Source organism: Rhinatrema bivittatum, chromosome 3 (genome assembly GCF_901001135.1).
Source record: "Rhinatrema bivittatum chromosome 3, aRhiBiv1.1, whole genome shotgun sequence".
Taxonomy (NCBI): domain Eukaryota; kingdom Metazoa; phylum Chordata; class Amphibia; order Gymnophiona; family Rhinatrematidae; genus Rhinatrema; species Rhinatrema bivittatum.
The window spans coordinates 86,908,061-86,927,014 of NC_042617.1; the positions used below are offsets into that span (position 1 = coordinate 86,908,061).

Below are 18,954 nucleotides of genomic sequence, written 5' to 3' on the forward strand. Positions count from 1 at the left end.
TTAGAGCGTCATGCTTACTGCCCATATCTACTTGCCAGTTTTTTTATGGTGCAGTATCTACATGACTGTATTTTTTTTATTTGTCACCTGGTGACTAACTCTGAGACTTAAAAGATTGCACACACAATTTATGAAATACTAAAATAGTTAAAACAATCATATAAAAACATCAGAACAATTATATAACACCATAAAAACACACAGAGTAAAAATAGTAAAAACACATGATTAAAAATCAGGCAACACTACAAGACCTGCTAAATAAAAACTAAGTGAAGCAGATATGTGTTGGTGCAGGTTGTCAAATATAAGTCAGCAGGTAGTGTATTACAAAAATGTTGAAGCGGCTTTTTCACAAGTCTCTACCAGACGTGCAGCACATATAGCTGGAACATCCAATAATCCTCTCTGATATGAGCGCAGTGTAAGAGATGGGTTATATAAATGAAGTGTGGCATTTGCCCAAGGTAAAGAATCAAGAAAAATCAATTTATGAACAAGAATAGCAGGCTTACTACTCCATACTGTGTGATCTGCCAACACTGGGGAAATATGTTCCCAAATATTACTCCCAGATATTAGTCAAGTGGCAGCTTGCTATAAAGTTTGTAAGGATTTTAGTACAAAATCTGGCAGGCCAATATATTGAGAATTTCAATAATCTAACAGAAGTAAAATAAGCCTGAACTAAAGCCTTTTCTCCAACCTGTGGATGATGACACTTAACTACCCTCAACTGCTGTTGAATGTGGAGGAATGCATAAGAAATCTTCTTTCTCTGACATTCCATTCCTTCTCATGTACATCATCAGCCTACATCGGAGCTCAATGCATGGCATGGCTTAGAGCTTTTAAGCAATATAAGGGTGTTCTATAACCTGTCTGATACTGCACATTTCTTTCCCCCTCCCCACACCTATTAGGAAGAGCAGTGTTACAGACAGTTACCTCTGTCACCTTCTATACGTGCACATTCTGAATAGCTCAGAAAAGTTCACAGGGTTTTCCCACAGAATCTGACTTATGTCAGACACCTCAGGTTTAGCAGTTAGAAAAAGCAAACACATGTCTTTCCCTGTATGTACCAGGGTTATGCCTCTCTTCCAGCAGATGGAGTCAGAGAAGAAGCTGAAAGGCACCTCCGATAACCCGGTGTGCCACCTGCGATCCTTCAGTATTTCTCGGACTCCAGCAGATGAAGGATGGCATAACCTGAGGTTCTGATTCTTTATAAGATTCTTGATTATTTATTAAGTGAAGGGATTCTTTATCCTTAGTGCCTTTGATTAGATCAACTTGTAGTAAGTAGTAAAAAAAACAAAAAACAGACAGACGAGAGTACAGATCACTTTCTAATAGCAGGCAAGGCTGGGCTTCTGCCCTACGACCTTAATGCCCAGAGAATCTTGATGCAGCCCGATGAGTTGGGGGGATTTACTGGTGGGCCGGTCCCTTCCTATTCAATTCCAGACACATTTAATTCATCTGTTGGGAGCTACTAATTGTTTAAGCCCAGGGATATGCATTCCCCTGGTTGAGCAGCTCTGAAGAAAAAAAAAAAAATAAAGTAAAAAAAAATAAATAAATACTTTTAAAAACAGAGCGAGCCTGCTGAGTTCTCCCGGGTCTCCTGAGGAGTTTTCGCCTGAGTGACCTATCCTTGGGCAGGTCTTGGCTCATTTGCGGAGAAAAGCTAAAGCCCTTAAGTTAACAAGCAGATCAGATAACCTGGGCACGTATTATTACTCTGATCAAAAGTTCTTCCTCTTGCTTTTCTGTGCTTCTCTGTATTTGTTTGATGGAACACTGGTCAGTATCCATGGAATTTAGAATTCATATTTTGTTGCATACAGTAGAGAAAATGTTTGGTATCTCCTACAAGCCAGTAGCATCCAAGACAAGTTGTTGGGCCTCCCTTGTGGGACAACCTTTTTGGTGAAAAGCTCAGAGAACAGTCACTCGAATTAAAGAATAGAGTATGTCACGCCAATCCCTCTTGATGGCTCCTGAGCAGCCTTCCTCTTCAAGACACTCTTCTTACCAGAGGCCATACTTTTAGACACACATTTGGTCCTTTTCAACAGTATCATCTCTTCTGGCTCAATGCCAGCAACCACTTCAAGGCAGGTCTCAGCAACTAGAGTGCTAGCAACCTAAAATGACAGAACAGGCCCAGAAAGCATTAAAGATTTGGCAGTGGGTGATTGGGAATCGAGCTGTTCTACAGGCTGCTTATCTTCCAGGGATCTCCAACACGCTGGCAGATTGTCTCAGCAGAATAATTCACCCCACAGGAGTGCAAAACTCCCACATGAGTGGTCTCTGCAACAATTGGCAGTCTACAAATGAGGGGGTCTCCCATCAATCCACCTATTCGTGTTGTAGCAGATCAGAAAGCTTGACGGATTTTGCTCAGTTCTACCCACCAAGCTCAAGTTAGCACAGGATGCTTTTTAATCGATTAGGGAACAAGCCTCATGTACTTTTTTTTTTCCCGCCAGTACCACTGATCACTAGGACAGTACAAAAGCTACTATCAAATCTGCCTCACTGGATCCTCATAGCTCCAGCATGGCCTAGACAAATGTGGTTTATCTTGTATAACTCTACAGCAGGCCTCAAATACATGTAGAGGCAGACTTGCCTTTCTGACTCGAGACAAAGAAATGCTATATCATTCTATTCTTTCATCCTTCAACTTCATGGCTTGGATGTTGAACACACAACAATTGTAGGTCTCTTTGCTCAGAGACATTGAAGACTTTGATTTAAGCTAGGAAACCCTTAATAAATCTCCAGCCGAATTCAGCAACCTTATGTTAATCTCCATATGTCTCGCTACCATTTTGGTACTCTCCAGTTGTATTAGTTTGAAATCTTTCCTTTCTTCCAAAGCCCATGTTTATGCTCCCTGTTCAATGTAACTTTACCTTCTATATATTGTTAATTGGTTTCCCCTAGTTCCATTGTAAACCGGTACGATAAGACCTTGTCTTGAGCATCGGTATATTAAAAGAATTTAAATAAATAAATAAATAAACTAGGAAAAACTATGCTTTTAAAGGGAAAAGATATCCAAATGGTGTCATCAGAATGCCTTGGATATGTTTTCTTGCAAGCCTAACCATTTGCTAACCTACTTCTCTTCCTTTCTGACTTGGGTCTTACATCCTTTGTCAGAGTACATCTCTGCTCCACAGTGGCTTACCATTTTACAAGTAACAATAAACCCATCTCGTCTCATCCACTGGTATCGAGATTCATGAAAGGTTTATGGCATGTGAAGCCTCCAGTCTCATGGGACTCGAATGTTGTCCTGTCTCAATGAAGCTGCCTTTTGAAACAACTTCTCTTAAGATCTTGATATGGAAAGTAGTTTTCATGGTAGCAGTGACTTCAGCTAAAAGAATCAGGGAACTTCAAGCTTTTGTTCATTAGCTAGATTACAAGCAATCCTTCCACAATAGGTTGTTGCTCTGCACTCACTCAGTTTCTTCTAAAGGTGGTCTTGGCTTTCCTTATCAATCAATCAATCGTATTACCTACTTTCTTTCTGCGTCCTCATGCTCTTGAAGGTGAGAAGACCCTTCTTATGTTAGATTGCAGAAGAGCTCTAATATTCTACAAGAAAAGAACTCTGCAACTTCGTCAAGCTTTTCAGCTGTTTCATACGACCCTAACAGATATGGAATAGTGCTCACCAAACGTACTTTGTCCAACTATATAGTGGAATGCATTTAGCACTTTTACACTTCAGCAGGCTTACAAATTGCAGATGCTGTCAAAGCTGATCAGGTCAGAGCTATGGCCTCTTCCATTGCCTATTTGTGAGAAGTGCCTCTTGAAGACATCTGCAAAGTTACAATATGGACCTCTGTTTCACCCCTTTATGTCCCTCTACTTTCTGGACAATCTCTCAAGAACTGACAGTGAATTAGGACAAGCAGTTTTGTGTAATCTGTTCTTGCAGTAGTCTTCTCTCCAAAGTGGAGTCAGCATTGCTTACTTTGTAAATGCTCCCCTGCAATCCTCAGCTTGGTAACACCATGTCATGGCTAATTCATCCTGTTTAACAATGGAAAAAGGAAGCTTGCTTACTGTAAACTGTTTTCTGTAGACAGGATGAATTATCCATGCTAGATACCTACCTGCCTCCCTGGAAAGTCAGTTACCTAGCTCGATTAAGCTCTGTTATCAACTTAGAAGGCTCATGGAGCAATGTCTAGGTGAGAATTCCCACACATGCTCATAGCTAAAAGCTCTGCCAGCTAGGAGAAACAAGTCCAGTGTTGTCGGATAATATCACCCACATGTCATGACTAATTCATCCTGCTATCTACGATAAGCAACTTGTTTTTTTCATCCTTGTGCCTTAGAGATTAGTCCTTGGACCAGTTCTTTTCAGTATTTTTGTGAGCAACATAACGGAAGGGTAGTCAGGAAAGGTTTGTCTCTTTTGTTGATACCAAAATCTGTAACGGGGTAGACAACCAGGAAGGAATGGAAGACATGAGGAGGGATCTAGTGAATCTGAAGGAATGGTCTAAGGTCTGGTAGCTAAGATTTAATACTAAAAAATATGCAAAATCCCAAGGGGAAAGGTACGGTATTGGAAGTGAAATTCTTCTAAGCACAAAGGAAGAGCAGTATCTGGGAGTAATTATATCTGATGGTCTTAAGGTGGCCAAACAGGTGGATAAAGCGACAGTAAAAGCCAGAAAGATGTTTGACTGCATAGGAAGAGGAATGGTCAGCAGAAAAAGGGAGGTGATAGTGCACCTGTATAACACCCTAGTAAGACCTCATTTGGAATTCTGGAGACTGCCCCTTCAAAAAGATATAAACAGGATGGAGTCTGTCCAGAGGGTGGCTACTGAAATGGTTGATGGTCTTTGTTCTTAAGCATATGGAGATAGACTTAAAGATGTATACCCTAGAGGAAAGGCAAGGTTGGGAAGATATGATAGAATATTTCAAAGGTTTCCATGCATAGGAGGTGAACCTTTTTCAATGGAAAGGAGGCTCTAGAACAAGGGGTCATGAGATGAAATTGAAAGGGGGTAGACTCAGGAGTAATCTTAGGAAAACATTTTTTTACAGTGTGGTAAATGTATGTAACAGCCTCCCAGTGGAAGTGGTGGAGGCAAAAACAGTATGTAAATTCAAGAAAGCAAGGGATAAGTCCAGGGGATCTCTAAGGACGTGATGAGAATTAATGGGCCGATTAGATGGAACAAATGGTATTTTTCTGCCATTATGTTTCTATATTTTATTATTTTTGGGTTGTGTACTTTTTTTTTTTTTTTTAATTTTATTATAATGGCCCTACCCCATCTTATGCTCTTTGTTGTATTTATATGTTATGCGAATCAGTGTGGTGTGTGCTTAATCTCTTGTCAAATACCTGCCATCCTCGGGGATCTCATTGGATATGATCTGAGCTCCAGGAAGAGAAGGCTCTCAGTCAATATGTCTGCTTCCATAAATACATGGAAGAAAATAATGTTAATAGCCCTTTGAGGATTCAGGACCACACATTACAACAGTCTGATATCCTCTTATTCAGTCAGCAGGCCTCTCACATTATATATTACTGAGTGTTTTGAGTGAGTTTTCCTTTATTCGCGATTAGAATAACAAACAAAACCCCCAAATAAGATTGCAGAGCTGAAACTTTTCTGGGGGTGTTTTTCTCTTCCATGTCCCTTTCACACACAGTCCTCCGACATCGCTGATCTTCCGGTAAATTCCTCTGTCACCTCACTGAGCCAGCAGCATGATTTTCTGTTACATGCTTTCTCTTCAGTGCCAAAGGTTGCCCTTCCAATGTAACACTGTCTGCATTAGCTAATGTAAAGCTAACTAGCTCACCTAGCATAGTGTTCCATTGATAGCACGACTGCAGCAAGTAGGTGGGACAAAGGACAGAGCCAGCACATCTAGTATGCTGCACAAGTACTTCGCTATTGCTCATCAAATGCTCTGATTAAGTGACAACCTTTCAACACACAGACTTGCACACTCTTATTTGTGACGCACACTTATATAAACTTATCTCCCAAACAACGTCCAAATTCATGTGATGGTTCTGCTGCTAAAGGGTTACAGACAGATGGACCTATAGAATCTGGTCATGAGGCATTCTTTTCTTTTTCATTTTGAAAAGAACACCTAAAGAAATAGTTTTAATAGAGCACTAACTACTATTAGGTTAACCCTTTCTTGCTGGATTCTAAGGACCTACAGCCAACTTGAAACCCATCCCACATATAAATCTTTGGTACAGCTCATACGATTGTGAGGGCCTACCTCAGAGCTCGAAGCTTTTCTTGACCTCTAGTTCCTGCTGTTTCTTCTGTTGCCATGCAAGTAACTTTGTTCAAACAAATGGTAATGGAACCCACGAGAGAAGGAACTATACTCGACTTAGTGCTCACTAATGGAGATAATGTCTCTGATGTCCAGGTGGGCACCCACCTCAGCACCAGTGATCATCAAATGGTATGGTTTAATATCACTAAAAGAATATGGAAAAGAAGCACAAAGACCCGAGTTTTACAGTTCAAAAACACGGACTTTGAGGAAATGGGGAAGTACCTAGAGGAAGAACTAAAAGGATGGGAGAACGAGAGAGATGTGGATCAGCAGTGGACCAATCTAAAAGGAGCAATCACCAAGGCAACTACTCTATATGTTAGAAATGTAAAGAAAAGCAAAAGAAAATTGAAACCTATCTGGTTCTCAAAGGAGGTGGCTGACAAAATTAAAGCTAAAAGAACAGCATTCAAGAAATATAAAAGATCCCAAAGGGAGGAGCACAAAGAAGAATATTTGATTCAACTGAGGGAGATGAAGAAATTTATCAAGTCAGCAAAAAGTCAAGCGGAAGAGAGGATTGCCAAGGAGATAAAATGGTGACAAAACATTTTTCAGATACATCAGCGAAAAGAGAAAAGTCCAAAGTGGTATAGTGAAATTGAAAGGTGGAAATGATCAATGTGTGGAGAGAGATGAAGAAATGGCAGAAATATTAAACGAATACTTCAGCTCTGTGTTCACTAAAGAAGACCCTGGAGAAGGACCCATCTCTACAGAACAAGAAACTGGAGGGAAGTGGTATAGATGAAAATCCTTTTACAGTAGAAAATGTATGGGAAGAGCTAAAGAATCTGAAAGTGGACAAAACCATGGGGCCTGATGGGATTCATCCAAAGATACTGAGGGAGCTCAGAGATGTGCTGGCGGGTCCGCTGTGTGACCTGTTCAAAAGATCCCTAGAAACGGGAGTGGTGCCGAGAAGAGCGATGGTGGTCCCGCTTCACAAGAGTGGGAACAGAGAGGAGGCTGGTAACTACAGACCGGTTAGCCTCACTTCTGTGGTGGGAAAAGTAATGGAGTCACTGTTGAAAGAGAGAATAGTGAACTATCTACAGTCGGAAGAATTGATGGACCAGAGGCAGCATGGATTCACCAGGGGAAGATCCTGTCAGACAAATCTGATTGACTTTTTTGACTGAGTAACCAAGGAATTGGATCAAGGAAGAGCGCTCGATGTCATCTACTTGGATTTCAGCAAAGCTTTTGATACGGTTCCGCACAGGAGACTGGTGAATAAAACGAGAAGCTTAGAAGTGAGTGCTGAGGTGGTGACCTGGATTGCAAACTGGTTGACGGACAGAAGACAATGTGTGATGGTAAATGGAACTTTCTCTGAAGAGAGAGCGGTTTTAAATGGTGTACTGCAAGGATCTGTGTTGGGATCGGTCCTATTCAATATCTTTGTGAGCGACATTGCAGACGGGATAGAAGGTAAGGCTTGTCTTTTTGCGGATGACACTAAGATCTGCAACAGAGTGGACACGCCGGAAGGAGTGGAGAGAATGAGACGGGATTTAAGGAAACTGGAAGAGTGGTCGAAGATATGGCAGCTGAGATTCAATGCCAAGAAGTGCAAAGTCATGCATATGGGGAGTGGAAATCCGAATGAACTGTATTCGATGGGGGGGGGGGGGGGGGGGAAGGCTGATGTGCATGGAGCAGGAGAGAGACCTTGGGGTGATAGTGTCTAATAATATGAAGTCTGCGAAACAATGCAACAAGGCGATAGCAAAAGCCAGAAGAATGCTGGGCTGCATAGAGAGAGGAATATCGAGTAAGAAAAGGGAAGTGATTATCCCCTTGTACAGGTCCTTGGTGAGGCCTCACCTGGAGTACTGTGTTCAGTTCTGGAGACCGTATCTACAAAGAGACAAAGACAAGATGGAAGCAGTACAGAGAAGGGCGACAGGAAGGTGGAGGGTCTTCATCGGATGACATACGAGGAGAGATTGAAGAATCTAAATATGTACTCCCTGGAGGAAAGGAGGAGCAGGGGTGATATGATTCAGACTTTCAGATACTTGAAAAATTTTAATGATCCAAAGACTACGACAAACCTTTTCCATCAGAAAAAAATCAGCAGAACCAGAGGTCACGAGCTGAGGCTCCAGGGAGGAAGACTAAGAACCAATGTCAGGAAGTATTTCTTCATGGAAAGGGTGGTGGATGCCTGGAATGCCCTTCCGGAGGAAGTGGTGAAGTCTAAAACTGTGAAGGATTTCAAAGGGGTGTGGGATAAACACTGTGGGTCCATCGAGTCCAGAGGACGTAAATAAAGAGGAGGCAGCAAAACACTGCACGGAGCAGCAGTAGCCACAGAGGCATTCTCGGAGCAGGATGCCAGTGGTTGGTGTTCCACCTTCACGGAGCGGAAGGATGGAGGGCTGCCATCTCCACAAAAAAAAAAAAACAGGGGTGGGTAAGAGTATGGGGCAGGGTGAGGCCTGCTTGTTGCAGCGGTTGCTACCCCTAATTGAGCTGGATGTTCACTTGGATGCAGATCCGGCGCTGCTCTCTACATTGGTGGTGGGGTGGAGGGGAATTAGGGCTGGAGGGTACTGGAAGCCAATAGTAACAGGTGGGTGAGAGAAAAAGATTAAAAAAAAAAAAAAAAAAAAAGGATAAAGTGTGTAGCTTGCTGGGCAGACTGGATGGGCCATTCGGTCTTCTTCTGCCGTCATTTCTATGTTTCTATGTTGGATCCTGCAATGGCTCTTGTGGGTTTAGTTTCTTGCTAGTTGCCAACGTCCTGTTGCTTCAGATTTCCAGGTGCCTCCACTTCTTTTGTCTGAAAGGTTTTTATTTGCAAAGCAAATAAGCATGATCAGGAACTAAGCAGAAACATTTGCAGCCCATCAATTAACTTCCCCTACAGGCAATCTGTCTGGTTATGTAGTTTGAAGGAAAGCTCCTGTTTTTATTGTTGGGAATGTACACTCCCTTGCAAGCCACTCTTATGTCATAAGCACCTGCTGCTTCATATCAACAGATAAGATGCTGTTGGATTTACAGTATATGTTCTTACCCTTAAATGTAAACATTTCTCAGATTGAATCCTACTGGACATACGAGGTTTGCCATGGGAAATATATTCGACAGTACCACGAAGAGAAAGAAACAGGGCAGGTATGTAGTGTGAAACTTGTAGACTTTACATTTTGTTTATGTATAAAGTAATAGAAGTAGAATATATGAAGGTGAAAATTGCATGAAGACAGCTCAAATTGATCCCACATCTGAAAGTCCTATTAATGTACATATTGACTGGGGTTGCATAATAAAAAATTTGCCCAGGAATGACTGGTGTCATCGCTACAAGGAAAAGTATTGATATGTTCTCAGGTAGTCAGTCATCATAGTAATCATTCTAACCTTGTGTTTTCCTTGTAGAAGATAAACAGTCAAGAGTATTACCTCGGAAACATGATCAAAAAGAGTTCATCAAGGGAAGCAGGTTGTCTTTTTCAACAAACTTCTTGGTAGACCTAATTTAATGTCAAATAGGTAAAAAATTGGTAATGGGGTTTTTTTTTAACTTGCTTGTCTTGAATAAAAGCAATAATTGTTAGAAAAAATATTTTCCCAGTGCAATGGATTTCATTTTCAGTTGTGATTGATCAGCATTGGATATACAGAAAGAAATTCATTTACACATTCCAGCCTAAGTAGATCCTTTCATACAGCTCACCTTTTTATAGTAAATCAAATTTTAACTTTATTATATGCTTATTCTATAGATGACAAGCAAGAGGAAAAGAAAGAAGAAACTTTGAAAAAGGCAAGTAAATTGTTTATCATCCTTAGCTATGATGTCCATATGAATGAATGCTTATCAGGTGGAAAAGTAGCCCTGGATATGGGAGATTACTTATCAACGATGGGGAAGTCTATGGTACTTTTCATGTGCCCATTTTCCTCAAAGGTACATGCACAGACACCCCCATACAGAGTTACACATGCTACTGGCATGGCAAAACTTGTGTGTATATTTATGCGCATACTTTTACATGCACACTTTCGATTTTAAAATCTGAAGTTGTGGGGTGGGGTGGGCCCAGAGCACTTCTCTTTCTCATACACAAAAGTATGTGTGAAATTGAATTGCATGCATACCTTTTGCATGCAAAGGTCAGAAGGTTTTCTAACATGCCACTTTGATTGTAAATGACTGAAAATTTGGCCCAGAGTGACTACAGATAGCACGTTGATTAAAAACATAGGTAACACTCTCGTGTTTTAACAGGTTTCCTGTATATATTAACGGTACTCAATGAGCCCTTTTAAATACTGATAAGGGTCTCTTTACTTCTTGGAAAATTAGACCTTGAAAATTGAGAAGATCTGGTAGCTGGGAGAACGTGTGTAAAGGCTCTTTATCAGTAGATCAAGTAAAAGAAAAATGAGTTCTAAATGTAGCAAAATAGTATGTTCCTTGTACGTACCCGGATCAGTCCAGACAGTAGGTTGTGCCTCCCTTCCAGCAGATGGAGACAGAGAAAAACTCGAAGGGTGTCCACTAATAACCTGGAGCGCCCTCTGTGTCCTGTCCCCTCCATCCCCCCCCAGTATTTCTCTTTCTCCAGCAGATGAAGGTGGCAGAACCTGTGGTTACACAGTAAAGTTTAGAGAAGATAGGTTATTAGAATTTCTCATTTCTTTAATTGCTTACTATTTTATTTCTCTATTTTGGATGGATCAAGATTAAAAAAAAAAAAAAGTGTTTAATATTTTCTCAGTGTTCAGTCAATCTGAAACTTGCAGGCAGAACTGATAGCAGTGTTATTTGCTATTGTTCACATTATTGGGGGTAAGTTCTGTGTCTTTTTTTCTTTTTTGGCTGTAGGGGTGAAAGTTGGTGGTCCAACCTCTCCCCCATTGCAATGACCTTCTTCCCTGAGATGTCGAGTTCCTCGGGGCAGCGCTAACAGAGACGCGACATTCCTCTGTTTAAAAAAAAAAAAAATCGAGTCGTTGCTTTTTTGTTGAACGGAGGTTTTCTTTACTCTTACCCACTCCTGACAGCCTTCGGGGATGGTTTCTGGTAAGCGGTTCGGCTTCCTCCCCCATGCCGCAATCCACGCGATGCAGTGCCTGTGGAAAGCCCAGGACACGGCTCTCTCATGAAGGCAAATGTGCGAGGTGCCTCCCTGGCGGGGAAGGTCCCTCGAGGCCGGCTGGGCGTTCTACTTCGCGCTTGCAAGCGCATCTGCCTGCTGGAAGGTCGGCCCCGATCCCGTCTATCGCGGGAACGGTGGCCATTTTGTTATCGGAGCCGGCTGCTCCAACGCAGCCAGATGGCGATTCACACCCCGGATTTTCTCCCTCTCCTCCGATTTTTAACTCCTGTTAACCCTCCGGATCCAGGGGCAACTTTGGGTGATCTCCCTGATATTCCTCCCTCGGGATCCCCTCCTGAGCTTTTTTCTACTGACTTTGTTCTTTTGCTACATAATGCTTATTTAGCTAGATTAAGCCAGCAACAGGATGAAGCTTCAGGTCCTCCTCCCCCCAAAGTGATCAGGTTGGCAGACCCCCTGGATACTTCAGGGGTCTTCCCAGGTCCGGGTGGTTCCCCATCCCATTATCCCTGGTTCTTCACCTCAGGGTCCTCTGCCTGATCCAGACCAGGATGATTCCACTTCATATGTGCAAATGGAAGGTGATGCCCTAGAGTTTTACACCTATTTCAGAGGGATGAGTTAGACTCTCTCATCCCCCATGTCCTAGTGGAGTTGGATATTGATACTCTACAGGATCCGCCAGGGCCCAGCGAAAAACATTTCCTTTTCATCCTATGCTTTTTCAATTGTTGTCCAGAGAATGGGAGTCTCCTGAGGCTACTCTGAGGATTTGCAGAGCTATGGATAAGCTATACCCTCTTCCAGAAGAGTACCTAGATCTTCTCAAGGTCCCTAAGGTGGACGTGTCAGTGTCGGCGGTCACGAAAAGGACTACTATTCTGGTAACTGGTGGAGCCACTTTGCGAGACCTACAGGACCGGAAGCTCGAAGTATACCTCAAGAGAATCTTTGAGGTATCTGCCTTGGGGGTCAGAGCTGCTGTATGTATGTATGTATGAGAAATAAAATGCAATGTGCAGATCTTAGATGGGTCCAACAACTGCTCAGTACTCAAGAGCTGCCGCAGGGGGAAGCACAACAGGCAGAGCGCCTGGAAGCCGTGATAGCTTATGGAGCGGATGCTCTATATGACCTTCTCCGTTTGCTGGCCAGATTAATGGTATCGGCAGTTTCTGCTAGACGCCTTCTCTGGCTTCGTAACTGGTCGGGGGTCTCTTCCCTTCAAGGGCAAATTGTTATTTGGTGAAGATCTAAAACAGATCATGAAATCCCTAGGGGAGAATAAGGTGCATAAGCTGCCGGAGGATCGTCCACGGAGTTTGAGGACGTTCATAGAAGCTGTTTCTGCGGACCGGCTTCGCAAAGACTTCCTTCCTCACATTCGCAGTCCTGGTCCCAGTCCTTTCGTGGACGAAGACCAGCGCAGGATGGCCTCTCCCAAGGGGGGTCCCTTCCAAGTCTACCCAATGAAATACCCCTGGCCTCGATGCCCAAAATAGGAGGACGTCTCTCCCTCTTCTATGAGGAGTGGGTCAAGATTACATCAGACCAGTGGGTTCTAGATATTCTAAAGCGAGGTTACGTTTTAGAATTTGCTAGACATCCCCCTCCCCGAGAGACGGGTTCCTCTTCTCTCCCTGCAGTCCAGTGACGAAGAAACAGATAATACGTCAGACACTCAATAGGCTCCTGGATTTGGGGGCCATCCTCCCAGTGCCCCTGATGGAGCAAGGGTTAGGTCATTATTCAGTCTACTTCGTAGTTCCCAAAAAGGAACTCTCCTTCCATCCAATCCTGGATCTCAAGAGGGTCAACAAGGCACTCAAGGTTTCACATTTCAGGATGGAAACATTGTGCTCCGTCATAGCAGTAGTACATTGAGGGGAATTCCTAGCCTCCTTGGACTTTACAGAGGCTTATCTTCACATCCCCATCTTCAAGGAACATTAGCGCTTCCTTTGCTTCAAGATCCTCTGTCATCATTTCCAGTTTCAAGCCCTACCTTTCGGCCTAGTGACCGCTCCCCGCACCTTCACCAAGGTCAGTGTAGTGGTGGCAGTGGCCCTACGAAGGGAAGGGATCCTGGTCCACCCCTACCTGGACGATTGGCTCATTCGAGCGAAGTCCTTCGACCTTTGCCTACAGGCAGTAGACAGTCTTGCACCTCCTTTGTTCTCATGGATGGGTCGTCAATTTGGCCAAAAGCAGCCTAACTCCCTCTCAGTCGATCGATTTCTTGGGAGCATGGTTCGATACCATCCTGGGCAAAGTGTTTCTTCATCAGGACCACGCTCGGACTCTTATCTCTCAAGTACAGCACTTCCATTGCCTTCCACTTCCCACAGCATGGGACTATCTCCAGGTCCTGGACACCATGGCCTCAACTATAAACTTAGTTCTCTAGGCTTTTGCGCAAATGTGACCTTTTCAGAGAGCGTTACTCTCCTGATGAAAGCCAGTGTCTCAGGATTTTCAAGCCCTCTTGCCGTTGTCGGAAGTTGCCATGGACAGTCTGAGCTGGTGGCTGAGTCTGGATCACTTGCTACAGGGAGTGGACTTAGAAATCCCCCAATGGGTAATCGTTACTACAGATGCCAGCCTCTCCAGTTGTGTGTCAAACGCAATCAGCGCAGGGGCAATGGACATTAGTGCAAGCGTCGTGGCCGATCAACTGGCTGGAAACGAGAGCAGTCAGTCTCACATTGAAGCGTTTTCTCCCCCAGTTCATCATCAACCGGTACGGATACTCTCAGACAATGCAACCACAGTAGCATACATCAACCGTCAAGGAGGGACGAGGAGTCCACAGGTCTCTCGGGAGACGGGCAAGTTGTTGGCATGGGCGGAACTACACCTCTCCCGACTAGCAGTGTCGCACATAACAGGGGTGGACAATGTTCAAGCAGATTTCCTGAACCGTAAACTCATAGATCCCGGAGAATTGGAACTCTCCAACGAAAGTAACTCTTCTCTTCCGCCACTGGAGGACTCCTCATCTGGATCTAATGGCCACTCAGAAGAATGCAAAAGCCCCGCGCTTCTTCAGTCGCAGAAGGGAGCATGGCGCGGAAGGCGTGGATGCTCTAGTTCTCCTCTGGCCACGAAACATCCTACTATATGTGTTCCCGTCATGGCTCTTAGTGGGAAAGGTACTGCGACGAATAGAAATCCACCAAGGCTCAGTCATTCTAGTAGTAACAGAATGGCCACGAAGACCGTGGTTTGCAGACCTAGTCAACCTCGCGGTGGACGGCCCTCTCAGTCTGGGGCATCTTCCGAACCTCTTGCGGCAGGGTCCAGTATTTTTCGACCTGGCAGATCGCTTCTGTCTTGCGGCCTGGCTTTTGAAAGGCGCAGGTTGAGAAGAAGAGGCTACCCGGAGGAGGTTATTTCCACCCTCCTAAAGACTAGGAAAACTTCCACTTCGATCAACTATGTCCGGGTTTGGAAAGTTTTTGAGATCTGGTGCACAACCATAGGAGTGGCTTCTCGTCGCACCTCAGTCCTTCAGAACCTTTCTTTTCTACAGGGTTTGGAGAAAGGTTTGGCTTACAATTCTCTGAGGGGGTGAAGCATATCAAGCCACCGGTGCATGCCTTGTGCCCCACCTGGAGCCTAAACTTGGTTCTTCGGATTCTCTGCAGCCCACCTTTTGAGCCGCTGAAAAGAGCTACCCTCAAGGATTTAACTCTCAAGGCAATTTTCTTGGTGTCTGTTTGTTCTGCCCGCAGGATCTCTGAACTTCAAGCTCTGTCATGCAGAGAACCCTACCTCCGATTCACGGACTCGGGAGTTTCCTTGCGCACAGTCCCATCTTTCCTGCCGAAGGTGGTCTCAGTCTTTCATTTGAATCAATCAGTGGAACTCCCATTTTTCCAGGACGAGGAGGCTAGGGAATTCAGATGACTCTGCTAAGCACGTCCTCATTCACTATCTGGAGGTTACCAATGATTTTCGATTATCGGATCATCTGTTTGACCTGTGGAGTGGCCCCAAGAAAGGCACCAAGGCTTCTAAGACCCCAATTGCTCACTGGTTGAAGGAAATGATCTCTTCAGCATACATTGGTGCTGGCCGGCAGCCTCCAGAGGGGATAAAAGCGCATTCTCTCCACTCTCAAGCAGCTTCCTGGGCTGAAAGCCAATCCGTCTCTCCTCAAGAGATATGCAGGGCAACTACCTGGCGATCGTTGCGCACCTTCACACGTCACTATTGTCTAAACCTCCAACTACTGGTCTTGGGTTCGTTTGGCGCTAAAGCATTCAAGCAGTGTTATCCGGGGCCCACCCTACATAGGGAAGCTTTGGTACATCCCACTGTCTGGACTAATCCAGGTACCTACAGGGAAAAGAAAATTATTCCTTACCTGCTAATTTTTGTTCCTGTAGTACCACAGATCAGTCCAGATGCCCACCCTAAGAATAGATTTGGGATTATCTAGACAGTACTTTGGAATCACAGCTCAAAAGATTAACAGGATTAGGACCGTTTGTGTAATGCCAATGGTTCCTTTTGCAAGTTTTTCCTCACTACAATTTAAAATAAAAACATTCTTGTACAGAGTTACATTTTGAAGTTGGTTTACTTGATCCATTCAATGGTTTCTTTCTTGCTTTGATATATTTAATACTGAAGGGATGCAGAGGGCGCTCCAGGTTATTAGTGGGCACCCTTCAAATTTTTCTCTGTCTCCATCTGCTGGAAGGGAGGTACAACCCATTGTCTGGACTGATCTGTGGTACTACAGGAATGAAAATTAGCAGGGAAGGAATACTTTTCTTTTATGCTGTAAAGCATTTTCAGGGAACCTACCGAATTTCCTTTCATCTCTGTCTGCTTCTGCTTTTTTGACTCTTCTATTCGAATAGAGGCTTATGAGTTCATACCAATGACTGTGTGTCTGTCTCCCCCTTCTTATATCTTGCAAATTACTACAAATAATTTTTGGGGTGATACAGGATGTGGAGATTGTCACTTTTGTATTTAGCAAGCTTTGGATTTAGTTAGTGAGATGCTTTGCAGGAAACAAATGCATGCATGGGAGACTGAATAGTTTTAAGCTGTGCAGCACTAAGGGAAAGAGGAGGAGAAAGCAAGTTGGCTGATCAGGTGCTTAAATGTAGGCGACTGTAATTTGGGCACCAAATTTAGGATAGATATAGTGGAGAGGCATTGCACCTAGGCCAAGTGTCCCATTTCTAGCTACAAGTGGAGAATAATAGAACCAAGGCCATTGTGAATTTGTTTTCCTGTACGTAACCCGGATCAGTCCAGACTCCTGGGTTTATTCATCCCTGCCAGTAGATGGAGACGGAGAAAATTTCACTGACACTGCTTCATAATCCCTGGTGCCACATGCAGTTCCTCACTATTTCTCTGTCTCCAGCGGATGGTGGCTGGTACATAAACCTGCAGTTCTGAGGTCTGGTGAATTTTTTTCTTTTTTTGGTGTGAGCCTTTCCTCCTAGGAATGTTTGGGTCCTGGTGGATCCTTACCTGTTTGGTTGAGGTGGACGAGCAGGAGGTCGGTGACCTTTTTTGTATGGTCGCTGCTTTAGTCCGTTGGGTGTAAATCTGATTGTCCATATCCCTCCCCTTCACAAGGCTTCTCAGGTGGCTGTAAGCTCAGGGCAGCTGGTATCTTATTTTCTTTCATCAGCTTTCCTTTCTTTCTTTAAATTTCTGGTTTCAGTAGCTCCTTATTTCTTTTTGCCTTTTGCTGAACCTGAGCTGGACAGCTCTGTGTTCTCTGCAGAGGAGAGGCTGACCACAGTTTTAAAGTTGTTTTAAGAAGGGGGGGGGGGGAAAGGTAAGGCTCTCTGTTTCAGCATGGTTGGTGGCTGTTTGCGGCACGTGTGGTAAAGGATCAGCGCGGCTTAGTCGCTTTAGTTTATGTGCAACCTGCGTTTCGGGGGGAGAGGGTCCGTCGGAGGCTCCGGCAACCGCAAGGGGCAGGAACCATTGTTTGGGCTCTCCCCTGAGGGTTTCTGTGTAGCACTGAAGTGCGGACCGCAGCAAGCTTCCGATTTCCTCCAACGTGGGAATGGTGGCCATTTTGGCTCCCCCGGCAGTGTGGTCTGTTTGACGATGGGGGAGATATGCCATACTGGGTCAGACCAAGGGTCCATCAGGCCCAGGTTCCTGTTTCCAACAGTGGCCAATCCAGGCCATAAGAACCTGGCAAGTACCCAAAAACTAAATCTATTCCATGTTACTGTTGCTAGTAATAGCAGTGGCCATTTTCTTTTTTTTTCCATTTGTATTTTTATTGGAAGTAAAAGTTAAACAAGCAATAATAATCATCAACAACTTCAACTACAGCGGCAGATTTTCATAGCAAAACACTTCTAATACATTATTATCCACTGTTTCTCAACCACTATCACTCCCATATTTTAACTCGAAAAAAAACGAGAAACCCCTCCCCTTCCCCCTCCTTATGCTCTTGCTCCAGTGTCAAACAAAGGTTTATAGTACAACATAGCATAAAAAAAACCCCCCAAAAAACCTGAAATGACTAAAGATTCAGAAAGACCTAAGACCTCCTTGAACTTCTTTGCTATATCAACATAGTAAGTGAACCTTTGGTCTCTGTCCAAATTTAAGGTTATTAAACTGTCTCTTGCCAGGCTTCGTATGCAGCCCACGCCTTAGAGAACTTTGGGAGGTATTTGTGTTCTTACCCAAGGTATAGATAACAGACACCTTGCATTGTACCTCAGATAATTGCGGAATGATGGATGATTTCCAGTGTCTTGCCAGTATGCATCGAGCTGCAACGAAGATATAGTATTCCAGACTGTCGACCTGTAGGGTTTCAGTTCCAGTAGTGCTATTCAATAGGACTTGGCCTGCGGTATACTCTCCAGTATTATGGTTAATAGCAGCCAACCAATTAAACACTTGTTGCCAGAATTGTTGAATATATGGACACGACCACCACATATGAAAATACCCTCCGTCTTGCTGACATCCTTTCCAATATTTCTCAGAGAGATTGGGATATATTTTATGCAGGGTGAGAGGGCTACGATGCCAGCGATATAGGAGTTTGTAACAGTTTTTAATTAAGTTTGCTGCAATCAACCCTTTGCCAGTCTGCTTATATACTTCAATCCAAGCATCATAGTCCATGATTACACCAAGATCTGCCTCCCAGGCCTTAATAAAATGTGTTTAGCTGTGGTGGTCGTGTTTAGAAAACCATAAATCTTTGAGATAGCTTGTGTAATCTTGTTGGCCTCTCTACATAAGCTTTTGAAATAAGTCACTCCGGCTTTCAAGCTATTAAGCAACAAAGTAGTATTCAGAAAATGTCTCAGCTGCAGGTACCGAAATCTTTCAGATGAGGGTAGGTCATATTTGTCACACAGGTCCTCAAATGCCATAATCCCTTGCACAGTCCACACTTGATCAATAATTACAATACCACTCTTTTTCCACTTAAAGTATGCTGAGTGTGGCCTGCCTGGAATGAATGCTGTATTATGAAACA

General features: G+C 43.8%; 1 protein-coding gene across 4 annotated transcripts in view; it reads left to right on the top strand.

Moving 5' to 3' along the window:
* The window catches only part of ERLEC1 (endoplasmic reticulum lectin 1), a 177,236-nt gene that overhangs the window by 40,230 nt on the left and 118,052 nt on the right, over positions 1-18,954 (top strand). For all 4 annotated transcript variants that reach the window (XR_003855372.1, XM_029593428.1, XM_029593427.1 and 1 more), the window contains exons 4-6: positions 9,427-9,504; positions 9,769-9,832; positions 10,116-10,156. Coding sequence is in view for 3 of the 4 variants with exons in the window: in XM_029593428.1 (XP_029449288.1) it covers positions 9,427-9,504; positions 9,769-9,832; positions 10,116-10,156 (183 nt within the window). In the remaining variant the exon portion in view is untranslated. The remainder of the gene's footprint in view (positions 1-9,426; positions 9,505-9,768; positions 9,833-10,115; positions 10,157-18,954) is intronic.